The sequence below is a fragment of the Elgaria multicarinata genome, chromosome 11 (assembly GCF_023053635.1).
Source record: "Elgaria multicarinata webbii isolate HBS135686 ecotype San Diego chromosome 11, rElgMul1.1.pri, whole genome shotgun sequence".
NCBI classification, from domain to species: Eukaryota; Metazoa; Chordata; class Lepidosauria; order Squamata; family Anguidae; genus Elgaria; species Elgaria multicarinata.
In genome coordinates this window covers 14,797,800-14,824,940 of record NC_086181.1, presented here as the reverse complement: position 1 = coordinate 14,824,940, position 27,141 = coordinate 14,797,800, and the positions used below count along the sequence as shown (strand labels likewise).

At 47.9% G+C, this 27,141-nt stretch overlaps 1 protein-coding gene across 2 annotated transcripts; it reads right to left on the bottom strand.

Annotated features, from left to right (window-relative positions):
* Positions 1-1,845: 1,845 nt before the first annotated feature.
* On the bottom strand, positions 1,846-27,141 carry PDK2 (pyruvate dehydrogenase kinase 2). 2 transcript variants are annotated; one of them, XM_063137377.1, is made up of 12 exons: positions 26,939-27,141; positions 21,711-21,852; positions 17,617-17,688; positions 16,249-16,433; positions 15,930-16,019; positions 14,401-14,478; positions 12,686-12,715; positions 11,057-11,133; positions 10,346-10,444; positions 6,572-6,679; positions 5,241-5,354; positions 1,846-3,858 (listed from the first exon to the last, which is right to left on the bottom strand). In XM_063137377.1, exons 1-12 carry the CDS (start codon positions 27,057-27,059, stop codon positions 3,718-3,720), a joined length of 1,257 nt encoding a protein of 418 aa, XP_062993447.1. In that variant the 5' UTR covers positions 27,060-27,141; the 3' UTR covers positions 1,846-3,717. The 2 variants fall into 2 exon arrangements, with proteins under 2 accessions (XP_062993447.1, XP_062993448.1); XM_063137378.1 differs by lacking the exon at positions 12,686-12,715 and having other exon boundaries at positions 26,939-27,140.

Genomic DNA, 27,141 nt, shown 5'->3' with positions numbered 1-27,141 from the left:
CCCATTTGCCCAGAGAGGCCTGAAAAAGACAGCACAGCGAGGCTAGAAAGAAGCCCAGTGGCAGAAGCAGGTCGAGAGCCCTTTCTGTGGCATTGCGCTCCATCTTCTCTTAAGGGAACACAGAAGTGCTGCTGCTTTTCTTCTCAGCCCGGTGGCAAAGCAAAGAGCAACAACAGTAATTCAGGGCACAATCCTATGCATGTTTAGACAGACAAAAGTCCTACAACGCCCAGCATTCCCCTGGGGCATACTGGGAGCTGTAGGACTTTTGTCTGTCTAAACATGCACAAGGTTGCATCCTTAGCCCCCACTGAAGTCAGCATGCAATCTGCAAAACAAGGGACAAATTAGAGTAGACATGCGTTGTGTGAATCCTTACACGTACCCTTACGTTGTTTCATCACACAATCTTGGGTTCTGTTCCCATTAGATATGGGATGCTGCAGCCACGTTTGTGATGATTATCATGTTTCCTACGGATTTCCCAATCACAGATCTGTGAAGCGCCCATATGGAAGGTGACAATCTCTGGATGCTTCCCCTTGTTAACTTTACAGAGATTTCTTTGCTAGCATTTCCTACTGGTCTTGTTTGGTGGGGCTGCAGGGATCCTTGCCCTCCTGGGCCAAACATGGAACACCACTCACTCTTTTTCTAAACTACTTTTAAACCTTGTAAAGAAAATATACGTCCACTTGGTGTCTTCATAACATGTTCAGGTAATCAAAATCTTCTCTCCAGAAGTCCTCCCATCCAGCAGGACACATGAGACGTATCACCCAGCCACGGAACAGGGGTGCATGAAGCATGATGAGTGCATGATTCATACCATAGTTTTAATTTTTGTGAACCCCCTCAGATTGCTATTGGGCAGTATAGAAATTAAATAAATGAATTGACAAGGCTTACATTGTTGAATGACTTGTAAATAATGAGGTTAAGGTCATGGCCCACTTCTGCTCCACCTGATAGAGTATGATGGAAGTTGCAGAGGGTGAGCAGCTTTAGAGAAATGTCCTGTTTTCACAGCACAGTCCGAGTGGCCATTTCCTCTCCAACTTAAAGGAGGGAGGGAGGGAAAGAAGGAAACAAAGAGGAGAGACCTAAAAGGTGACCAGGAATCAGTTTTGAGGACCAATGTGTTACAAGTCAAAGGCTCAGTTCAGGCAACACATTAGTCAATGCATTGGGAAAACTCCACTCAATGGTTGAGTTTTTACTCCACCGTTGACTGAGACTGTGGGCTACTGTGGAGTTGAATACAATCCATTGTGATGTTTGATTTACAGTTTCTCCGCCCTCTCTCCTCCCCTGGTCCTCCTGCTGGAATCCTAACAGTCATTGCTGCAAAAAAAACCAATCCCGGTGGCTCTCCTAGAGGGGCACTCGCTCCTTTCACCGCTCTTGCCAGGGAACTCTGTAGCCAGTGGGAAAAGTCAACTCAACACAACGGAGAACTCCATGGAGCCTGTCACACAATACACTAGTTGCGCAGGATCTCTCCTCTGCACAGTGTGGTTATTCTGCGTGGAGTGTTTTCTAAAAAAAAACCTCCATCGTTGTGTAGAGTTTTCCCGCCAGACAACACATTTCTCAACAGTGGTGTAAAAACTCCATCGTGTTCTACAACCACCATTGAGAAATGTGTTGTCTGAACTAAGCCATAAGATCTCTTCGGGGACAGTATCAAAGTTGATATTCAGAAGTACAGCAGAATGCATTTCACCGAAAACAAAATTCCCCCGAAGTTGGTATAGGTGGAACAATGAAAACAGGAACAACAGAATTCACCATGAGATTATTTCTGAGAACCAACTTAAAGTGAGTCACACAACCAGGGAGATATAGTTCAAATTTAATGGTTTTTTTTCCTTCTGATCAGTGAGCAAAGAACACTGTGGCAGCTTTTGCATCTTGAACCTCTCCGAGATTCCACCCAGAGAATAAAAGTGTGTGTGTGTGCGTGCGCAAGGACGCCTTCCAGACAATTTAAGAGCATGCCATGGAGCGGGGTGGGAGGGGGCTGAGATGGAAACAACGAGAGGGTGGCTTGTAAGGGCCATGGGAGGCAAAAAGGCAGGTGCAGAAGGTGAAGGCAGAGGGATCTAGGGACAAAGGACGGGGCAGAATCAGAAGCCAGTGGCAGTTCCTAGGCAGAATGCAAAGCTGCTCTTGCACATTTCAGTTTCCACTTGTTTTGAATAAGGACCAGGAAAAGGAGATGCTAGCAAGAGCCACTGGGAGAGGAAGCAGGAGAGGAAATAAGGGGCGAAGGAAAGGTTCTACGGTCTCAGTACCTCCTGCACTAGACACTCTATGGTGGTACTGCAAATAGCTCTTTTTGCCGACTTCTTCCCAAGCACTGGAGGTAGGTGATTCAGCAAAGAAACAGTCTCTGCCGGAACACCCCACCCTGCCGCCACCACTCATTCAGCTGCAGCTGAAGGGCAGGAAGGAAGCCCCCAACACTCCCATCTCACACACACCCCAACCACCTGGAGAAACTAGGCCCGGTCTTGCCTAGTGGTTTCTTCTGTTCCAGGTTTTCCCCCTTGCGAGTCCGCCGCCACTTCCCAAATAGCCCAGCTGATTGGAAAACAGCCCAACAGTCAACAAGGATTTCATCACCGGAAGGCTGAACCGAACACCTGGCCCCCCCATTCATGGCAACACGTTGCTTACTGAGAGCAGGACCTGCAGCGCCTTTGTTCTAAATGGAAGCTTTGGATTTGCACGCCAACACAATCCTCACTAGGAGCTGAGCAGCGCTGGGCAAAAGAGCAAATTTCTGTCCACGGTGAACAAACCAGATGATCAGGGACCCCACAAAGGCCAAGAAAAGAAATGCTGAGCCCTCCAACTAAGGTTGGCCCAGCCAACTCCCTTAAGCCTCCCTGTGTCCTATTGCACTTCTAAAGTTTGTCCCTAGTTTGGATACAGCTCCTCCCACTGTTAAAATTGCCAGTATTTAGCAACTTGAACATTCATATATGTCTTGGGTAAAGCACACAGATCATAATGCAAGAAGAGGCACGTGCTATTCTGCTCTCCTGGTGCTTGCACTGAAAAGCAACCCTGTCCTCAATTTTCTCTGACTTACCCTGAGTGTATCCAACTGGGCCATTCTCATGTGTTACGTTTTCTACATTCCCCGCCCCACCCCCACCCCCTGCCATGAGCTATCCTCTCCGCATCAGGAAGCTTAACACCATCAGCCCACACATGTCAATTCCAGCCGTCATTCTCTTTTGCAGATCCCCCTCGATTCCTCTCCGAATGTTAATGCCCAGCCCTCCAAAGCTCTAAAAACCCTTCCATTTTATGGTCCAGGAGTAATAAAAGTGCTGTGAGCAAAAACTAAATATGATAAAAACAGACCCCCACCCCCACCCCCACAGGAAGGCCCATTCCAGGCCGCTAGACCAAAGGACAGGACTGGGGGTGCAGCAGGGAGAAGTTCCATGCAGGTTTAGGGTGATACGGTAAAAGAGATCTATTCTACATACTTCCAAAAACACATCTGAGAAAGTAATCAGGCTCCTGAATCGCTGGCGCATCGGCCAGGCCAGCCAACAGGAAAGGTCCGCTGAGCTCTCAAACATGAAGTGGGTTTGCGCTGGTGATGCTCATTGGTCTTTCTCCCCTCACCAAAGTTTGGCTTTTCCATGTTGAAGGCGGGGCGTGAACCCTTTCCTTCTTAACACCCGAAGGCTTGGCTTAGGTCACCCGGTAGGTGGAGGTGTTCTTGGGTTCCGTGCTGGGCACGCACCAGTCATCGGCCTCCTGGCTGGTCTGGTAGTGGCGCCACGCTGACTTGTTGTACACTGGGAGCCTCTCCACCGAATCCGTTGACAAGGCCTGGGAAGGTCCAAAGCAGTTCATGATGCCCTCTCAACAGGGTCAGATGCAGATCCGACCTGTGTACAGCCATTGTGTACAGCCATGGCCCCCAGCCCAGCTTTTTAGGACACCCTGGTTTTAACCCACACATTCTGCACGAGTGGGGTCCGTTGGGTGACTATCGCATGCCCTGAAGTTGGCACAACTCACTCTACAATAGCAACACAGGGTATTCCAATGCCACATTGTACTTCATTAACAGAAGACAAAGCTAAGACAATATTCTCCCTATGTTTCCACTTTAGCACCAAACTGGGACATGGGGGGAATGGGTAGACATGACGGGCGAACCACGTCATTGTGTAAAGGCTACTACTGAAGCTAAAACAAGGGCCCCAAAGACTCACGAGACAGTCCTCCTAATTCATACGCGTTTATGAAAATTCAAAACTCTAGCCTGCATTTCCTCCAATGGTGCTTTCAGGGATTTTGCAAGTTAATAATATTCACTTAAAACTTGCAGCCCAGTCCTATGCACAGGAGTCCTGCCAAGTTTGTTTAGACTTACTCCCAAGTAAACGTGGAGAGGATGCAGCCTTAAAAAGCTAAGCCCGAAGAGGTTTGCTTCAAAAACTAATTTTAAAAAGTGAGGAGGGGGGACAGGCAAAGATCTGGATAGTGATGAAGTCTCAGATATCTTAGAAATCTTCTATTTTCACTCTGCAGACAAATTCTTGCTGTGCCCCCCATGCCTCTGGGCTGTCTGGAGATAGCTACTGACTGGCAGTAAGAAGAAAGGTTGAAAATCCTACATCTAAATATCTGCTATTAACTGGACAATCCCATGAGTTAGAAAGGATTCCAGGGAGCAATGGTAACCGGTCCCCCACCCAGGACACTATGGGACAGTGACCCTGTTGGCATCATTAGCGGACTCTCCGAGTTGTGTCTATCTAAGGCAAACAACTTCAGGTACATGAGATTGCATGAGCGCAAGCTAGAACTCACAACTGTGGCTCACGCTAGCTACCCCAAAGCCCACACCTTCTAATAAAGTGGAGTTGATCTGAAACAGTCATCCTTAACCTCTTGCAGGGAGGTCCATGAAAGAAAAGCCTATTTCAATTAAAAGTAGGAACCTATGTCTCCTGGACAGGGGCAAAGGAACATTTTTGATGGGGGTCATTAGATAAGAAGAAACTGAGGCCTTAGCTAGACCTAAGGTTTATCCCGGGATTGTCCCGGGGTCATCCCTGTTCATGTAAATGTCACACAGGATATCCCGGGAGCAGGCAGGGATGATCCCGGGATAAACCTTAGGTCTAGCTAAGGCCTAAGTCAGCAGTCAGAGCAGGAATTCAGTCCTAGTTTGGCAGAGGGTAAAGAAGATAGCAACTCACCTTCAAATAGATGACTGCATCTGTCCCAAAACCCTCCATGGAGAAGAGCTGAAGGTCACCTTGAAAATACTTGGCATAGAGTCTGGAAATAGGCAGTCCATAGCCAAAGCCAGCCTGGTATTAGGAAGAGGGGGAGGACAGAGGGAAGGATCATAACTGCTGGTATAACTGCATGCATCCTTGTTACATGCCAAGAGCAACTTTGTACATTTCTCGTGCAAGCTGGCTGGCGAATTTCCCATAATGCCTGTCACCTGCTCTCCCGACCACCGTCACAGGGCTTACTGCCCCTCGGCTACAAAAGATATTGTGAGCCAAAGCAAAGATGGCAGGGAGAGTGTTGTGACTTGATCTCACGGCCATTCTAAAAAAATAAAATAAAGTGGGGGTGGGGGAGGAGATTTTAATTTTGATTCAAGTAGCATGATGGGGGAGGAGATGTTTACCCCCTTCCCTCTCTATGCCACTTTCCTGATCTAAATTGCCTCTCAAATCGGAGGAAAAATACAGGCACAATATGGATACTTGTGACTAACTGCAGGTTCAGGGGGCAATTTAGATCAGGAAAATGGCATAGGGGGAAAGGGTTAAGTATCCTTCCCCCAACGATGCTTCTCTAAACACAACTTTAATAATAAATATCATTAATAGATCACCAGAGTTGTCCTGCCCCACCAGCAGCTTTAAAGTCAGGAAATCTGATCCTGGACCTCCCTTTGTCCCTCTGATGCTCTTTCACCTCCCATTCCACTATTGCACTGGACTATCCAGCCAGAAGCAGAGGTTTCCAGTGACCATGTCTACCCATTCCCCACGTATGCGCAGCAGGACAAACGTTAGGGAACGTTTTCACTTCAAATGTACACCAGTTTGTTCCCCATCTCCTTGCAGAAATGGTTTAAAAAGACCAATTGTGAGTTGAGAGAGTCTCGAAAAGGGGCCTTAACGGCCATATGAGTCCCAAGGCGATCAAAGATTGCAGAGCAAGGTGAAGAGAAATCCCCCCACCCCCGATATTTTTTTAAAAAGAAATTTAGAAAATGAGAAAACCCGGGGTGGGTGGGGGAGACGAAGAGACAGAAATTGAATAATACCTCAGCAACAGCAGAAAAACTCACTGAAGAGAATGAAGTTCCCATGGAGGCATCCTTTCAACAAGGCGGTTGAAAGAGGACTGAGGAGGCAGGTGAGAACTCACTGGGACTAGACAGCAGGGGAGGGGTTCCCGCCAAAACGTTTACCTGAGCTATAGAAGTTTCCTGAAATGAGGCTCCGCGCAGGCGCAGAGCCCGTATGTGTGATGCACAGAGATCACAGAGAAGAACACATACCAGTGGCGTCCCACCAGTGCCCAGCTCCGGTTTGGGTGCTGTGGAATACATGTAGCTGAAGAGCCGTTCAATCTTGCGGAGGGGAACCCCACCTCCTCGGTCGCTCATCTGCTCAGGGACAGAAGAAAAATGCCATCAACAGAGATGAGGTGGCCATGTGTCCTGCCTTAGAGAGGACAATTCTCTATTGGAAGGCGACTTCTATTTGAACTGTCCAGGCCACGTTTTGTTTAAAGATTAAAAATAAACCAGGAGAGAAAGCAGCCAGGGGTCTTGAAGTTGCCCATCAAGAGTTAACGTCGGGAGAGCAGACTGCACAGGCATACAGGTCACCGGATCACAGTCTTCCCTGCTATGGGGAGATATTGGTCCGGTGTGTGCTGAGCGCTATTTTGAATATGGAGGCCCTGACGGAGTTGCGGCGGCATGTCGTGCAAATCCAGCCATCGGGGGTTATTTGAGGATTAAAGAACTCTCGCATAGCCTTACAACGAACCCTCGAATAACCTCCGATGCCGGGTTCATACGCCACATCACAACCCCATTGCATATTCCAAGAGGCCACGGCTCATCGTGGGTTAAATAACCAGCCTGGTGTGTCGTGCATACAGGGTCGTAGTCACGATTTCTAAATGAGCACCTCTACATATAAATTAGCATAGGCACATCTTATGCAAATCGGCATCCTCTTTGTGTTTGCAGTGCCTGAGTGGGTGAATGTCCTCCCTACCCAATGCAAGGACATCCCAATATCAACACCATCTCTTACCAGCCAATGTAGATTAGGACAGGGGCTTCATAGCTCGGTATGGTTACCTGGATGGGAAGCCATTGATGGCAAGGGGGTAAAAAAGAAAGCCAGAGAGAGCCATTGGGTGCAGTGGGGTGACCCAGGTTCAAATCCCTAGTCAGCCCCGAGGCTAACTGGGTGACCTTGCTTCAGCCAGTCACAATCTCTCAGGCTGACCTACAGCACAGGGGCTGTTATGAGGGTAAAATGGGGAAGGGGAGAAGTACACACGTTGCCCCGAACTTCTTGGAGAAAGGGCGGAATATGAATGAAATGAACGGATGAACGAGGCTAGAATTACATCATGCTACATGGGCGGAAATCACATGGGTAGGTTCCACTTTGTGTGACTTTGTGCCACTTTGCCAGCAGGTTGGCTGCAATATTTTCATCTCATGAATTTCAATTCTCCCAATGTATAACCAGAGAGATTTTTTTCTATAAAAAGAAAAAGACCCAGAGTCACTCGCTGTCATGACACAAGCTGCAGCTTGCATCGGGAGAGGGAGGGGAGGCGAACAAACCAGCTAGCTTAATTCTCTTTGCCCTCCTCCCCGTAAGGTCCTTACTGTAGCAACCAAGCGAATGGATTTATTTTTCCTGGCTGCCGCCACTGAAAGGGCCCTTTGCCCTCTGACGCTGAGCCTTTATCTTTTACGAGCCTGATGTTTGCAAGGGACTTCCTTCCTGCCCCAGCCAACTCACTGAATACAGAGTAGAACGGGAAGGCAATTGGACATTGGGTGGGGGGAAATAATCAAGGCGTCGGGCCAAGGTAAACCACCAACAAAATTATTTTTTAACTAAGGGTTTTGAAAAGCAGCAACAGCTTGTTTTCTTATAGTTGTAATATCTAATATTATTCCAAAACTCAGATTTTAAAACCATTCTAGCAGCTAATTATAAGAGTAATTAAGCTACGAAAATAAAATGGAAGCAGGAAAAACACATCCATCAGAACCTTTACTAGAATGTTTCCCTACTTAAGCCAAGTCCTAGCAATAATCAATTTCTTTCAGGTCATTTTAGTCTTTTTTTTTGGCAGTGCAACTTCCAGCCTTCTTGCATTCATTTCAAAATATTTTATCCTTGGAATCTGGGTCCCTTGCAACACTCTCATAGAATCATAGAATAGCAGAGTTGGAAGGGGCCTGCAAGGCCATCTAGTCCAACCCCCTGCTAAATGCAGGAATCCACCCTAAAGCATCCCTGACAGATGGTTGTCCAGCTGCTTCTTGAAGGCCTCTAGTGTGGGAGAGCCCACAACCTCCCTAGGTAACTGATTCCACCGTCGCACTGCTCTAACAGTAAGGAAGTTTTTCCTGATGTCCAGCCGGAATCTGGCTTCCTTTAACTTGAGCCCGTTATTCCGTGTCCTGCACTCTGGGAGGATCGAGAAGAGATCCTGGCCCTCCTCTGTGTGACAACCTTTTAAGTATTTGAAGAGTGCTCTCATGTCTCCCCTCAATCTTCTCTTCTCCAGGCTAAACATGCCCAGTTCTTTCAGTCCTTTCATAGGGCTTTGTTTTCAGACCCCCGATCATCCTGGTTGCCCTCCTCTGAACACGCTCCAGCTTGTCTGCATCCTTCTTGAATTGTGGAGCCCAGAACTGGACGCAATACTCTAGATGAGGCCTAACCAGGGCCGAATAGAGAGGAACCAGTACCTCACGTGATTTGGAAGCTATACTTCTATTAATGCAGCCCAAAATAGCATTTGCCTTTCTTGCAGCCATATCGCACTGTTGGCTCATATTCAGCTTGCGATCTACAACAATCCCAAGATCTTTCTCGTTTGTAGTATTGCTGAGCCAAGTGTCCCCCATCTTGTAACTGTGCATTTGGTTTCTATTCCCTAAATGTAGAACTTGGCATTTATCCCTATTAAATTTCATTCTGTTGTTTTCAGCCCAGCACGCTCTGTCCTGGCTTCTTTCTTCTGATTCTCTTGAACTGACTTATTGCCTGCTTGTCAGCTTGTTTTACATACACTATTCCAATTGCTCCTCTCAACTTCTTAGCCAATCGGAAGAGCAGAAGGATGTTGTTAAGTTTCTGGTTCTCACAGTAGTTAGGTTTCTTCCCCGAACTTAGGTTACAGTTTCCTGTGCCAGATGCATTGTACCTTCTACAGCCTTTTGAGCCTCTTCTTATGGACCGCCTCTAAACTCCAAACCACCCAATGCGTAAACACAAGGCAACCAATCTTTAACTAAGAAAAATACAAAACATCTGAGTGGTTCCATTCCTCCACGCACACCGTCCCCAATTCTTGGCACTTCTTTGTCTCCAACGGACTTGATTTTCCCATCTAATTTCTAAGTATATACGGTTTTCGTCCTAGAGATATGACACAACAGAGAAGCTCATTCTGCACCCCCACAGATCCATCATCAGTGGAGACTTTCAGTTTTTACTGGTCATTCAAGTTGTGTGTTACTCTAGACTTTTTCTATCTCTATGCACGTAACCACTTTGGAATTTTAAAGAAATGAATGAAAAGCAGTGTACACATTTTCTGAAATAACGAATCTAAGTAGTTATGACTTTCACTGAGGCAGTAGGGATGAAATTGAAGGAATTGCCTTCTGACGGACTGAGGGGAGTAGGGGGAGTGGATAAATGGATGCAGACATCCTTTAATCTGCCCCAGGAACCAGTTATCATAAACTAATGGGAAAACCTGACCACGAATTTGACCTGAGGTGCATACTCAAGCTCATTTAAACATAGTCCAGTTGCCTTATGGAATCCTGCAGCCCTACCACTATATGACCAAGACTAATGCAGGACTCAATGGGTACATTCCTTGCCCCACATTTTCAGTGCATGCTTATAAGTGATGTTATGGATTTTGACTCTGAAATCGGGGGGGCCTATGGGATGCACTTAAAGGAGAACCTTCCCTGACCAGGAAGGCCAAAGCAGTTAAAGCTGCTGGCTGGCAGACTTCCCTCAATCCCTCCTTCCGCCACCTCACTTACCCTGATGGAGAGATCCTCTTGCCCCAAGGCCACCATCACCTTGATGGGTGGCAACGTGGGGCTGGACTCGTGGCTTTCTACAGTGGCCCTCATGGCATTCTGGAAGACAAGATAGAAAGAATGTCAGAGAGGTCTCCCCAGACCGCCAACCTAATCAGACATCTCTGGTCCTTCAAAAGCTTGCTTCCTGCAGGAACGGATCACGGAGCTGAAAGAGACCCTGGAGTTCATCCAGACCAAGGGTGGGCAACTTGTGGCCCTACAGATGTTTCGGCCTCCATAGCCAATGGTGAGGGATGATGGGAGTTGCAGGCCAAAACATCTGGAGGGCCACAAGTTGCCAATCCGTGCCATATGCTGTCACTAGCATGGGCCGGCAAGCTTTCAAGCGGCTCTTCTGTGGCTCTCTGTCACTGGAATCTAGGCCAACTTCAACTTGGAACATCTGACCGCTGTTGGCAGAAAGCCCACCGTTGCTGCAAACATCCCAAATGGATTTGGAACAAGGTCTTTCATGAGCCGGACCAAACAACTGTGACCTTCTGTGCCTGTAGAGAAAGAACCTTAATGTGTTTAGCTTTTGCTTAAGCGTCAGGCCCTTCTCCATCTCCTCCCGACCCAACATTTGACCCAAAGTTATAGTGATGATTTCCTGGCTGGATTACGATGTCAGGATAAGTGACCAAGAGAGAGACTCCAGGGGAGAATTACCTTGAAGAGCTCAAAGAGCATGTGGTACAAGTGAGATGGGACGTAGACCATGAGGATGGACTGGTCAATCTGGTTAGCTAGAAGTGGGAGAAGAAACACCATTAAGAGCGCGCCAGCCATTATTTTGGAACTATTTTCTGTCTCTTCCACCAGCCCGCCACATGCAAAACACCCATGCGCCCAGTTCTATTTACCTGCTCACAACTGAACTGAGGGCTAATTTTCAGAAATCCTATTGATCAAATCGGGTTTTAAGATCCACGTTCAAGATCATATTGGAACGTTTAGACACCTGGAACCTCCCCCAGTAAGACCAAACTAGATTCCTTCATGCCGAAAAGACAGGATGCCTCAAGCACAGAAGGCCTCAAAAGCGGCACAGTTTCCTCACCTTCCCCGGGTCCCCCACCCCACCTCCAGGCATTCCTCTGGCTCCCATGGTTGGCTCCCTGATTGAGCTGACTCAAAACTGGTTTTGAGGGCTCCTGGCCAATGTCAGGCTTTACTCCAGCCTTCCCCGACCTGGTATCCTCCAGATGTATCATACTGCAAATCCCTTCATTCACAGGCAGCCATTTTCAGAAGTACTATTTCTCAGCACAGGTTTGAAGATCCATGCTCAAGATCGCATCCAAAAGATTAGATGCCCCACCAGCGACACCATGCCTAGACCAGGTTAAGGAAAGCTGTTTTACACCTCCTGCCGCCATGTCAGGCCGGCTTTTCTATCACATTTCCCAAATCCTTCACGCTCTATGAACAAACAATTATCCACATGGGCCTTCCCTGGGCAGTCATTTCAAACTACTGCAACCTCAGATGCCTCTATGAAGCCCCTAGTTCCTACAAAATACTCAGATCATGCAGTGGGTATGAAGCAGAGGCGGGGAGAGGAATATGCAAACGTATCTGAAAAGCGAATGCAACTATTTTCCTGGCTTCAGAATTCCGCGCTGGAGAGTGGAGGTTCTATTTAGCCATCATAGCTAACAGCCCCCGACAGGTCTGTCCCGACACTAATAGGATGATCCCATTTTGTGGCGGCAGCGGGTAGGGATCGGTCCCATGATAGCCAATCGCCCCACGATAGAAGGGCTTGAGCTAACTGGCTGAGTTGGGACCCCTGGGAACGAGACAGCCCCTTCCATGAGCTAAGAGGCAAAGCCAATTTAGAAGAAGTGGGCCGCTTCATGTGAGAGGCAAAAGGTGGCTGCATAATACTAAACTACGCTTAGCCGGTTCCCTGGATTTAAACGGCTGGTGCAAACCCGGATTTTGGAGGAAGGCACTCGAGATGCTGACAGGGTTCCCCTGAAAAGTTTCGAAGCTTGGAAATGCTGCAAACTCCCCCAAGCCTTGATGAAAGAGAGAGGGGTAATAATCCAACCCAATTTCCCATTAATGGCGACTTTCTGATGTAAATAGCTGCGCTTGTTGAATTCTCCAGGCGAGGCTGCAGTTAAAGGCATGGCAGCGGTGGGGGTGGGGGTTTCGTTTTCATTCGTTTCCAAAGGCGAGGCGAGAGAAAGCCACAAGGAAGGGAGCCAGGATTCTAGCAAAGCTTTTGCTGCCAAGCCACAATGCTAACTCCAGGACTGCCGCTTATCAAATTATTACTTTGCTACTTACTAGGCCATGGGTGAGGTCTTGCTCCAGTGGCTGAATTAAAAGGGGGAAATATGAATGAGGCTGACAGTTGCCCTAGAAGCTCAAATGATGGAGCCTGCACTTTTTTTGTAATTAAAAAAAAAAGCCTTTTCAAAGGGAGGCCCTGAGAAAAAGCATTCAAGTCTGCCAAACACAAAAGGACTGTCCAACACGAAATAGAGGCCCTGTTCAGACAACATCCAGACTTCCTCAACCTGGGGCGCTCCAGATGTGTTGGACTGCATCTCCCAGAATGCCCCAGCCAGCTGGCTGGGGCATTCTGGGAGTTGTAGTCCAACACATCTGGAGCGCCCCAGGTTGAGGAAGGCTGTGCTAAACCATGACGTTTAAGTGTTTTGAGCTAAACATTATGACTTAGTATGTTGTGGGAACTATGACTTAGTGTGTCGTGTGAACCGGTTCTAACCCTGGTGGCTACATAACTGCGGTTTTATACACACTCACTAACCACTTGCTGCAAAAGGGTTAGCGACCTAACCATGGCTTAGTGTGTTGTCTGAACAGGCCCATACTATCAAAATGTTAAAACCATAACAAAATGTTATGGATCATTCTTGTAGAGATTTTCTTCCACCCCACAAGGGTGGAAATGAGATGACCCTATATCCATCCAAAAGAAAACATATTTTAACTTTAATATTTTAAACCCTATAAATACCGAATTAAATATAAATGGATATTATCAATACGCTCTCTCTCTCTCTCTCTCTCTCTCTCTCACACACACACACACACACAAACACACACACTGACTGTAATCCACACTCCTCACAATAATATAACAACTTTTTCATTTGTGGCTAGGTTTCAGTAGCTGGTAGATGGCACTGAATTTTTATTAAGCGTTTGAAAAAGACACCAGATAATTACTAGACCTCTGATTATTAATAAACGAGAAGAACTGTAAGGCATTTTGGGAACTCCAAACTACTTTAGTTATAAAACAGTAGTAAGAGCTAACATGAGTGATAGGAGATGAACTTCGATCTCAAAGACCTAATTGATTCAAGCTCCATTTGCATCATGGGCGTGCTGGGTGGCCCTGGGCTCTTTCAGCGTGAGGTCACAGACCTGCTTCAGTGAGCTCCTGGGAACGGGATTAACAATAGTACAGCACTTAACAAAGACAACGTATTGTTACTAGGGATGTACGGACAGTTTAAAATCCGTTCCGTTTGTGTTTTGCAATTTGGCCGGCGCCTTTCATTTCGTCATCCGCCCATCACTGGAATTGGATTTGTTGTTTACGAATTTGCGCAAAGTTGCATTGTGCAAATGCAAATTTGCACATGTGAAAATGCACAAATTCCTCCCAAAGTCACACTTTCGCGCTTTAGTCTATGGGGGAAATGTGCATTTTTGGCTGATTTTTTAGGCGTATTTTTCTTCAACAAATTTGTGCAAAATTTTTGAAGGTTGTGCGGAATCCACCTGACGGAACAAGTTGATCTGCTACAGAATCCATAGGTCAATTTCATAACGATCCAAACTCATCTGGTTCAGTTGTGGGTTTCTCCGACATGCCTAATGGTTACAGTTGGATAGACTACGTCCCCACGCAGCCATAAGGCTTTCTGGGTGACCTTTGGCCAGTACCTTGCCCCACAGCCGCCCCCACAAGCACCCCCGCCTCTTCTGAGGTTCCCCATTTCTGCCCTAGCCCTTGCAGAACTCACCATTCACCTCCTGGATCTCCAGGTCAGGAGAAGCCAAGTAGTATTTGTCACACAACAGCTTGGCCATGTCGTAAGCATCTGGAGCAAGTAGGAAGAGGGGGGGAAACACAAAACTTCTGTTAGCACAGGAACGTAGTGTGTCCCTGCTTGAGAGAGGTCAGCTTCTTGTACTCCATAAAGCGACAGCTTTGCTGTACTCTGATAGAAATTAGCAGCAGCAACTGCTGTGAGAGAGGATGAAGGAGCGTTTGTAACATCTTCACCTTCTGGCTCCCTCTTCCCAGAGAAACTGATGTGGCTGAAATCACTTCTTTACCAGCACGGAACTGGCCTTTTCTCTCTGGCTCCAGTTCATAGTCACTCTGGAAAGAAGCAGCCCTTGGCCTTATCCACTGGCCTGGGGGAGACCATTGGCGGTCTGCCTCCAGGAGGAACATCATGGCAAAGGGGACACCACCCTGGCCCCATCCATTAGCCAGAGATGCTAGCTTTTCTTTTTCATCTTCCCTCCCCATTCCTTCTTCCTTTCGCATCGGGTCTATTAGATTGTGAGCCAGTGGACAGGGGCAGTCTTATTTTTCTGCACAGTGCTTAGAAAATGTTAGGCATTTGATGACGAACATGAGAATAAATGATAAGAATAAATTGGGATTGCTTTGGGAACACCCAACTTTGCCAAAAAGGGCAATGAGAGAATAGCCCATTGGCTGAAAAGTCTGACTCAGCAAAGAGAGAGAGAGACAGAATATGGGCAGGTGATCTTTTCCCCATTTCTCCTGGGGAAATGCTGCAGAGAGAGAGAGAGAGAGCCTCAGACTTCACTGCCCGTGTTACTGCCAAGGAAGGGGCTGTGCTGTGTTCCTCCTGCACTGTGGTACAGGCAGGAGGATTGATTATGTGCGTGTTTCCTCCTGAAGGAGAAAAATACGAAAAAGCCCCTCAGACTGGAGGTCCATCTCACACACATAGCATTTTGTTTCCAACAGTGGCCAGTCAGATGCTTTCAGAAACCCCACTCAGGTGAACAGCTCTCCCCTAATGTTTGCCCCCCCACACACACACTGGTGTACTGCTCCTAAATTTGGATGTTCCATTTTGCCACTCACCATGCTTGTTGGGGATGATGGAAGTTGCTATCCAAGACATCTGGGACGCACCAGGTTGGGAAAGGCTGTGTGAGCTGTGGGCTAACAGCCAGTGATAGGCCTATTCACCTTAAATTTGCTGAATCGACTTTTCATGCCTTCTGGGCTGGTAGCTATTGGCACACTTTATATTAATCCATATATATTCATTCATTCATTCATTCTAACCAAGGTAACGGGGGGTGGGGGTGGAGGAACGCTGTCACCACACATATGTACAGCAGCAACAGAGAGAGAACAACAGTGCAAGTCTTTGATACTAAATCCTTTTCTCCGTCCCCTGTGAACAAGAGGCTCCCGCAAAAGAAGAATCACGTGACAAAAAAACCCTGGGAGAACAGAGGAGGAGAAGGGATCAGGCACAGATCATAGGAAACCACTGACCTCTGACCACGTCCGAGACATTGCAGTGGGGATCGATGCTGCCAATGTGCTTGGGATGGGCCGGGTTGGTGCTGCCGTCGAAGATCAAGGCTGTAGGGAAAAGGAGGAGCAAGTGAAGGCAAGAAAAGCAGCACATGGTATGATTACGGCCTGCAACCTGACAGGGCGGGCATGCGTCGAGCATCAGGGGCTGTGAGGGTGGGGGAGCTATTTTCGGCAGGGTGTTGCTGCACACCAAGGAAGGGTAAACAGAAACTACCGCCACGAAGAAGGCTAGGGGAGGCCAGGAAGACAGATCCAAGGTGGTTCGGTAACTCACTGTGCTGGTTAATCAGCATACGGATGGAGATGCGGCTAAGGTAGAAGCGGTCCAGGAAGTACTGGATGTTTTGGTTGGAAACAGGGTCGTCCCCATAAGCCTCCTTGTATTCGATCACTCCCTGTGCCATGGTGGGGACCACGTCGTTGTGACGGTTGCGGATTGTGACCAGGGCGTTCGTGAACCTAGGCGGAGACGGGGCTTCAAAAAACCCTCAAATGGCCATGTGACAAACCCAACCATTCCCTCTCCCTCCTAGAAACACATCCCTGGCACCAGCAGGCATCTGTAGCGACCGAAATCTACGTTACTACACATCCGATGACAATCCTTTACAACAGCCTTTCCCAATCTGGCACCCTCCTGTCGGACTGTGACTCCCATCAACCTCAATCACCTGCCCTGCTGGCTGGAGGTGATGGGAGTTGTAGTCCAAAACTTCAGAAGGCTGCCAGGTTGGAGGAGCCCAAGGGAAGCTCCAGATGCAACTCCCTCGGGTTCTTAATAGTGAGCGTTATGGCGTCCAAAATGGGAATCGGACAGGCAGCAGAGCCAAGCGCGTGTTACACCGATTTGAGACAAGATGGTTGGCGTCATGCTGTTTGGTTGAAAGTTTTCTGAACATATTTCGCATAAGAAAAATAAAAAACCTCTTTTGACATTTCATAGCACCAGAGCGCGTCGCCTCTTTTTCTCATTACGGAGGAAAGATGCCATAATATCAACGACACTATGGCCCTGTTCAGAGGACACTCTAAACTGCAGCGGTTAAGCATTTTGAGCAAAACATGATGGCTTGGTGTGTCGTGTGAACCATGGCTTAGTATGTTGTGCGAACCATTCCTAACCCTGGTGGCTACGTAACCATGGTTTAAACACGCTAACCATTTGCTGCAAAAGGGTTAGTGGCCTAATCATGGCTTAGCATGTTGTCTAAGGCATAGAGAGAGGCCTGGGGTTCAAATCCAGCACTCTTGGGATCCCAATCCAGCACTCCTGGGGTCCCAATCCAGCCCCCTAGGGTTTTCCAGATATCCCCGTCCCCGTCCCCGTCCCCATCCACTTCCCCCCAACCACCAATCACTTGGCTGCTTTTGAGAAGTTTTCCCTCATTCTAAAAAGGTTCAAATGCCTCTCCTGAGGCTCAGTTCCTGGCATTAAGAGCAAAGCTAAAATAGATTGGTATGTTTTATATTTTGGCCCCACCCCTTCCGCTTTGGCCCCACCCACCACTGGGATGCGGCCCTCGAGAGCTTCTCAGGAATTGTATTCGGCCCTCGGGATGAAAGAGCTTCCCCACCCTTGTACAAGGAGAGCCGGGCATCCTTGCACAAGAGTGCTCCACCGGCCCCTGAAACCCAAACTCACTGTCCCAGGGTCCCTTGGTCCTCAGGGTCCTTATCCAGGAACACCATGATGTCCAGCAAGCTCTGCACATACCTGGTGGAAGGAAGAGAGAAGAAGCAGAGTGTGAAAGCCGCCTGCACTCCGGCACTCTTGCCTTTGACAGGGAATGAGGCAAGCATGACCGTTTATGAGCATCACCTCAGATGGGGACATTTCAGGCACATGTTATACAATAACTGCACACACACACACACACACCATCTTTGGGCATTATTGATAACAGAGAGGAGGTGCAGAATTTATTTATTTTTAAAATGAAACCATTAGGGTTGTCGCCCGATCGAAACTTAGGTCAGCCTTGCCCAACCTGGTGCCCTCCAGATGTTTTGGACTTCTGCAGCTTTCCCCAGTCTGCCTCCCTCTAGTCTACAACACACACACCTATCATCCCCTGCCTGACAGAAGTTGTAACCCGCCCAGAGAGCTTCGGCTGGGGGGGCGGTATATAAATGTAATAAAATAAATAAAATAAATAAATAACCCAACACATCCAGATGTTGCCTGGTTGTGGATGGTTGGTCTTGCAACACATTAAAACATTATCAGATTTATTGTGGCGTAGGCTTTTCTGGACCAGAAAGCCCCTTTCATTGGATACATGACATTTTGTTCTCAGTAGGCAGGTAATATACGTGGCATGACTCTAAGAAGGGGGAAGCCATGTTTAAGCAGTGAGGTCCAAAGGCCATGACATGCAAGAAAGAGACATTTCTACGCAAAGCTCAAATTTTAAAAATTAAGCAAGAGGGACCATTTACAACAGTAGCCCTTGGCAATAACCACTCTCTTACTAGCTTTGCTGTGATAATTTGACCAGGAGAGAAAGCTTTGGTGCTAACTGAATCCTAAACCACCCAGAGAGCTTCAGCTAGGGGGCGGTATATAAATGTAATAAATAAATAAATAATCAAGTCTAATCAAACTTATTGATAAATTCTAAATAAAACAATGGTAGCCGTGCCGGTCCATGAGAAAATAAAACCCAAAGTCTACAGTTGGCCAACACCTTGATTAGGACCAACCAAAATTACACAAAATTGTGCAAGCTTTTGAGTTCTCCAGAACTCTTCATCGGGTGGCACAAAAAGCAGGGGACAGAGGAAGGAATTTTAGTTCTAGCAGTTTCACACACTGGCAGACTCTCCTTAGCCAATTGAGGATATCACTTCACACATTTGATGAAGTGGGCTCCAGTCTGCGTAAGTTTATACCAGAATAAATGGTATAGCCAAGGCCAGGAAGATCATATCATCGAGTTCAGAAGAGATCAACCTTTCCCCCCCATAGCTACCTTAAAAAAACAAAAACATCTGTGTGCCCTGAGTTGAATGCAGAAGAAACAAACCCAGGGAACAGGAGGGTATCAGCTCTTAAAGAGACAGCCAACACCCTGAGGCAATTCTGCTTTGATTTATCTTTTGCAACTTTTTTTGGAAAAGGCATTTTATAGCCATAAACCACAACAAATAAATAAACGCAACAAATAAATAAAATACAATCAGTCAATCTTCATATTGCCGAGAGACATACGTGTGTGCCTGTGTGCACGTGTGTGTATATAGACACACCTCTCTGGTATTGCAGGGCTGGGGGTAAGGTAGCTCTCCAGGCATTTCGGACTTCAACCTCCAGAAGCCCTTGTTAGTATGGCCAATGGTCTGGAATGATGGGAATGGAAGTCCAAAACAACTGGAGATTGATTTTCCCCTCACCCCTGTGGTATTGGACCTCAAAGGCAGCATATACAGGTGTCAAAGCACATGAAGGTGTCCTTGAAAGGAAGCTGCTATATGGCCTGAAACGAAAGAAGGAATGCCTGCAGGCTGCAAAGGCCCAACGGCCGACCCTTTCCTGCAGGAAGGAGAAGCAACCAGGTTTCAAAGCCGGCTGGGTGGCGAGGCAGAGAAGGGGACTTGGTAACAATTAACTTGGTTTGAGCTCCGTGGCAGGAGTCAGGGCGGCCTGCACTTCCCCTGCTGCGTTTCTCCAGCAACTGCAAAAGGATGTGGAGCGGGGAGGGGAGGCGGAGGAGGAAAGGACAAACAAACAGGCCGTCACTGTCACGTGCTTCCCCGAAGTAGGACGAAGTTCATGGCAGCGTCTTAAAGGGCCATGTCCGATTTGTTCTGCCTCCCGATACCACCTCGCTTTGAATGCTAATCCCCAAAATTAGCAACAGTGGCACCTTCAGACCAACAGCGACCGCTAGCGGGGGGTGGGGTGGCGAGAACAAGGAATTCAATTCCCCAAAGAGGGAAGGAAACACAGTGACATGCATCACCACTCTTCCTCCCCAGCGTACAAACATGGTCACCTAAGGGTGACTGTGTAACGCCAACTTAAAAATCACTTCACTGGCTGCCAATTAGTTTCCATGCGAAGTACAAAGTGTTGGTTATTACCTTTAAAGCCCTACATCAGCCTTCCTCAACCTGGGGCGCGCCAGATGTGTTGGACTGCATCTCCCAGAATGCCCCAGCCAGCAGAGCTGGCTGGGGCATTCTGGGAGTTGTAGTCCAACACATCTGGCGCGCCCCAGGTTGAGGAAGGCTGCCCTACATGATTTGGGCCCAGGTTACCTGCGGGACCGCCTTCGGACGTACAATCCGCCCTGCACACTCAGGTCCTCTGGGGAGAACTTACTCCAGTCAGCCAAAACTAGGCTGGCAACTGTTACCCGGAGGACCTTCACTTCTGCCACCCGCAGACTGTGGAATGGCCTGCCAGGAGGAGATTCGCCAACTTAACAGTCTTTCTGAATTTAAAGAAGTCATAAAGACCGATCACTTCCGGCAGGCCTACCTAGTCGAATTTTAAGATGCCTTTTAATAACATATTAACTTTATATGTTTTTTAATCAGTTTTATGTATTTTATAGTATTTTTGTATTCATTATTACTACAGGGGGGAGAGGTAGAAGCCCTTTCAGCCAGAGGACCAAGAATTCCATCTTCGAGGAGCTCAGCAGGGGGGGGGGGCATTCAGGTGGTGGTGGGGGCAAGCTGAAGGCAAAAGAGGAGGCAAAAGCCAAATACAGCAGCATATTTTAGTTTAAAGGTCTTACTGCTAGTAACTTAGGCTTAGGAGAGGCATTTCAACAAGGAAAACTATCAGTGGTTGGGGAAAAGGGGTGAAGCCAGCGGAATTTTTTTTATTTATTTATTTAAGCATTTTTATGCCGCCACTCAGCCAAAAAAGGCTCTCACGGCGGCTTACAAAAGTATTTCTTGACAGTCCCTGCCCACAGGCTTACAATCTAAAAGACATGACACAAAAGGAAAAGGGGATTGGGAGGGGAATGAGGCATGACCTTCTGGGGACCCCTCCGGATCTGAACTGGGCAGCCCTGTGGGTCAGATTTGACCCCAGAGCCAAGGTTTTGTACCCCTGTTCTATACAGTTTTTAGATAGCAAAAATTCGGGTGGAGGGGCCATATTATTGATCCTTGGGCTAAAGAGCCTAGATGAGTCAGGCACACCAGGGTCTTGGGCCCCCTCTCTGCTAGTATGGTCCTAAATGTCAAACAGAAAGGTTCTAGCCTAGTCTTCTTCCTGACATGCTAGTTTTCTAGTTGCAGAGAAATATTTTTGGATGGAGCACCCACCTGCACTCTGAAGGAACATAGGATGCTGCCTTGTACTGACCATGTATCCCTGGGTCCATCTAGCCCAGTATTGCCAACCCTGACTGGCAGCAGTTCTCCAGGAATTCAAGCAGTACTCCCAGTCCCACCAGGAGATGGGATGTTCTCTGTGCAAAACAGGGGCTCTACCACTACACCTTCCCACCATGCAGCCAAGTCACAACTTTGCCACCCTGTTTGCTGTTCTGGAAATGGAACAAGGCTTAAGATGTTTGATCCTGGGGCTGAATGAGATGATCCCACGAGTTCCCGTCCACCATCTCTAGAATGCTACAGAGCAGCAGATGCATTCAGCAGTTTGCAGAATTTGACACGGTAACAGCATTTTGCCCTTGGGCAGAGAAAGCTCAACCCACAATCCCCGGGCAAACCCACGGCAAAGGGAGGGGAGCAGCACAGGAAGGAACCCACCAACTTTGCACCAGTTGAACGGAGGGGGTGCTCAGCACACGGTCCGGGAGAAGGTTGATCTCCTTCATGATGTTGGCCAGCCGGACGGGAAGTTCTTGGCGGAGGAAAGTGAAGGAGGTCTTTTCACAGGCATTGCTGGAGCCTTAACAGAGAAAGACACAGTTCACCATTAGCTGATCTGCCCCACGGGGAGGGTAACACCAGTTAATGTGACCTGTCCCCAAGGCCAATGTAGGAAGGTTATTGCAAGCTGCTGTAAGCCTCCACGGGGACAGCATAATCTGAAAATGATGCTCTTATTTTTTTTATTTTTGGAAATTCTGGTTACATCATTTATACACACACATATATCTGTACATCCCATACAAATTACAAGTTTCTGCCTGGATTGGAAGTTAATTTTTCTAGTGTTACCATCCTCCTATCCACTCCAAATGCCTGTACAGAACAACAGGGGGGTGTTCTCCCCTCTTCTTCTTTGTTCCCAACGTCAATAAACTTCCTCCATACCCTCTCAAATTTATCTTCGCTTAATTGTCCTCGCACTTTCCTCGTTTTTTCTGTCAATTTTTCTAGAAGGTCAATCTGCTAAACCCTTTGATACCAATTATCAATGTATCTGAAGATAATGTTTAAGATTCTAGCTTTATAACAGCCTTCCTCAACCTGGGGCGCTCCAGATGTGTTGGACTGCATCTCCCAGAATGCCCCAGCTGGCTGGGGCATTCTGGGAGTTGTAGTCCAACACATCTGGAGCGCCCCAGGTTGAGGAAGGCTGCTTTATAAGATTTAGCTCCTGTAATTAACTATGGGTCCAAGTGACAGCATATTACAACTAGTCAGCATGTGTCCGCACGCATGCACACCCGTCATCGCCCTCTTCACACAACGATGGAAAAGGTTCTCATCTACAAAAGCTCAGGCCACTCTAAATTTATTAGTATTTAAGATGCTACAAGACTCCTTGTTGGTTTTGCTATGTAGAATACAATACTGAACAGAGAATGTAGTTCAATTTGTGCAAAACTCCAGGCGTAAATGGTTCTTTATACCTGCAGTTTTACAAAGATTGCGTTATTTATGGCTGCAATTTTGTGCAAATCACGATTTCCGTAAATATTCCCAGCTGTGAATTTGTGCAAATTGCCGTTTGTGGACACAAAAAAGATGCCGCCCCTCCCTGGGGCCCTGCGGACTATCTGACGGGTCGCTCCGTACACAGGCCAGGGTCAGGCAACCAGTGGAAGTCCGGCAAGCAGAGCGTGAACAGGGCACAGGGGACTTCGCCCATCCCTAGATACTGGGCTAGATGGCCCAGTGGTCTGACTCAATATAAAGCAGCTCCCTGCATTCCAGATGCTTTGGCTACAACTCCCATCATTCCCAGTCAGCATGGTCAATGGTTAGGAGTGCTAAGAGCTCCAGTCAAAAACATCCAGAAGGCACCAGCCTGGGGAAGGCTGGTTGAGTTTAAAACTAAAACATTTCGTTCATTTTACAAAGGCTCTCAGGGCTTAGAACCATAGGAACCACTATAATGCAGGCAGGAGGAAAAACTTATGAAAAGCCAGTTTAATCCCAAAGAATGCAAGAGCACAGGGTTTAATTTCCAAGCAGGTCCTGAGCCCTGCCCACCTTTCACTCTAGAAATTAAAACAGTTGAGAAGCAGGGCACGTCTTCTATACAAACAGGACGCAGCGGCACGGAAGCGAGACATTCGCTACTGAAGTTGGCGTAGAAGTCATTGGGGTCGTTTGGAAAGGGAGGTGCCATGGCGAACCCCGGCTGCCTCGGCACGGGGCAGAATCTGAGCTGTAGAGTGGGAGGGCGTGCAAGAGAAAGCAGACTGAGACACGCACAGCCAAATGAAACCTAAGGCCGCTACTAGGTTTTCCCACCAGCCCTTTCTATCCAAACTCTCCAGTACAGCAAACCTGCCAAAAGGCAACTCAAGCCATGGCAGTGGCCAGAGAAAAGGGTGAGAGACGGAAGAAAGAAACTCTCTTGGATCATAGGGGGCGGGCGGGGGAATCCTTTCATCACCAACACCAGGAAAAGATCCCCGAGTTCTTTATTTAGCACAAGGCTTTGGAAAGAGCATCAGGCAAGATCATCACGGTTTGGCTAAAACAAGCACCGCAGGGTGGTGGGGAGGGTGGGGGAGAGCACAGCACGGATGTGGGGCGGGGAGGCTCTGAAATCCCCTCTGACGCTGCAGATCCCCCAATCAGCACCGGTTGTCCTTCATATCCTTCAAAGGGCATCGCCAACTCCCTCCTCCTAATGCAGCAGCATAAGCCCAGCAAGACAACGCAACGCCTTTGCAATTTCAGAGAGCGGTTTTCATATGCAACTCCCACCACCACCACCCGGCCCCTGATTTCAACCTTATTTTCCCCACGCTGCAGCCTTGACTCACTGCTTTCTGACACTTAAAAATGGGGAGGGGGGAGGAGGAGAAGCAGGGGGTGATATTCACCTGGGCAGATGCAGCAAATTCTAGCAGAAAGGCCTTCACAGGGAAGGGGAACAGAACTTGCCTGATGAGTTTAGGTGCAGGTATTTGGTTCCTTATCTTATGGATGTGGAGGAGCAGTATATGCCATGGGTGGGCAACCTGTGGCCCTCTAGAATTTGGTAGACTCCAGATCCAAACCAGCACGGCGAACCGAGTTGTAGTCCAACATGTGGAGAGCCAGTTTCTGTACCCCTGGTGTATGCTTCTCCTTCAAACCTGGATTGTTTACCAGCATTAAGAATATATGACAATAGACACAGGTTTTTGTAGGTAGAATTGCTGTACCTGTGGCTGGTTGGTTTGGGGTGAGGGCTATATGCAGCAATGCACTAATCCAGATATATTTCATTGAATCATAGAATAGCAGAGTTGGAAGGGGCCTACAAGGCCATCGAGTCCAACCCCCTGCTCAATGCAGGAATCCACCCTAAAGCATCCCTGACAGATGGTTGTCCAGCTGCCTCTTGAATGACTCTATAGGAATCCCAGTGGGAACCGTTTTTGGCATGGGCAGGCAGCCTGTGCTGCCCTCTAAATGTTTTCAACTACCAAGTCCCATAAGCTTCAGCCAGCATGGCCCATGGTCAGGGATTGTGGGAGTGGGAATCCAAAACATCTGGAGAACATGTAAAGCCACACAGAGCACTCAGAACTATGGCTACAAAGGTAGAGAAACTGTGACCCTCCAGAAATTGTTGTATTACACCTCCCATCATCCCTAAACCTTGGCCATGCTGGCTGAGGCTGATGGAAATTGGAATCCACCAACATCTGGAAGACTGCAGGTTCTCCATCTTTGGACTGGCAGGAAGGTGGCGGTATGAGTATTATGTACACAAATGAGTATTTATGTCCCATCATCCCTGATTACTGGCCATGCTGGATTGGGCTGGTAGGCATTGTTAGACCAAAACATCTAGAGGAATACAATATTCCATCCTTTTTCCAAGGAGCTCAAGTCACTGTGCATGGTGTCACTACCACCACCACCACCACCACCACCACCACCCACTTCATCCTCACAGCAACCCTGTGAGGTGGGCTGGGTTGAGAGAGAAAGCCTAGCCCAAGGCCTACTTCACATTAGAATAGGAAGGATCTGAATCTTTGTCTCCCTGATTTATGGCCAATGCTCTAATCACTACTCCCCCGGGGCTCCTATACTTAAACAGAAAAGCCAGTTTTGGGTGAACAGAATTGCTCCCAAGGCGTGGGGGCAGCAATGATCCACAAAGCAGAGCACCAGACAGCTTCCTTTCAAAAAGTCCGGGAAGTTTCAAGCAGAGGTCTCTCCCATCACCTGCTCCCTCTGTGTTTTAAATGGAGATGTCAGCAATTGAACCTGGGACCTCTGGCATGCAAAATAAAATATTGTATTTTATATTATGGTTTTATACTGTTGTTTTATACTTTGAATGTTGTTTAATTTTTGTGAACCGCCCAGAGAGCTCTGGCTATTGGGCGGTATAGAAACGTAATTAATAAATAAATAAAACAGCACTTTAACCACTTAGATTTGCCTCCCTTCCTCACCCATCCTCTGCCCGCCCCCCAACACAAACAGGAGGGAAGAGATAATCAGTTAAGGCTATGGAACATTCCTTCACAGATAAACAGAACGTGTTTGGACAGCCAGACTAAAGTGCGACTTGACATGTTTCCCCAGAGAGGAAATCTGAGGTCACAACTCTGTTCACCTGGTTACCATGGACACCCTGAGGACAGTGAGGCAACACCTGTAACTGGAAGGCAATTCCAGAGAGGAAGCCCTGTCATGGGCTGCTGTGCTGCCCTTGCATGAGTTTAAGATTTGCACAGGATTGTCACGGCCAGTTGCACTTTGTGGCTACTTGCTTCCACTTGTTTTGATTTCCTCCCACACCTACACCCACATAACTTATAAAAACAATATGCCGGCTGAGAGGACGTGCCACGTATCAGACGAAGCGGGCTCCAGACAGGTCACAAAAACTAACACCACAATAAATCTGTTCAGCTGCAGTCCTATACGCACACTCAGTCCCATTCAACTCAGTGGGACACATGTCTGAGCAAACATGCACTATTTTAAACTTGAAAAGCAACACAGGACTTCTTTTTTTAAAATCACCCTTGAGAAATCTCATGCTCAGAGGTGGCGGTTTGTTTTCACCTAGATTCGGGAAGTGACCAGATAAATGAGCATTTAATCCAGTTATGAACTAGAGGGATGGCAACCATTCCCTACTTTATTTTATTTCTTATTTCCAGTAGGGGTGGGGAACCTGAGGCCTTCCGGAAGTCGTTGTACTTCATCTCCCATCTGCCGCAGGCAGCATAGCCAGTGGTGATGGGAGTTGGAGTCCAAGGACATCTTGGCTTGTGGCACTCCATCCCCAATTAAAATCCTGCCTTTCTAAACAGAGCACCCAGAAATGCAATCCTCTACACACGTAGCTGGGAGCAAGTCCCACTGAACTCAATGGGGCTTACTTCTGCGCAGGCCGGTATAGGATTGCAACTGCGAAATAGTTTTGTTGGGACATCCATAGCATGATTTATTGATTACAAAAGACAATGTCAATTTCAAGGAAGAGGAGCAGGTCAAACCAACCCGAGCCTCCACATCTAAGGAAAGCTGCCTTGGAGACATGCGTGCAGGGTATTCGCCCAAGGGTACTTTTCCTCTGCCCGCCTCCCCCTCTCTTCCTCTCCTGCCCTTCCACGCACCGAAGTCCAGGAACTGCTTCATGGAGAGCGGCGACGGCGAGAACTTGCTGAAGTGCTCGATGTACTTGGGCGCCCCGGCCAGCGCCGACTGGCCCTTCATGAGGCAGCGCAGGAGACGCATGGCGGCCCCCTCCAGGCCCCGTCAGGGCCCTCTCGGCAGGGGGAGAGCGGGGGTCCTCCTCTCCGGAGGCCGACGGGCACCT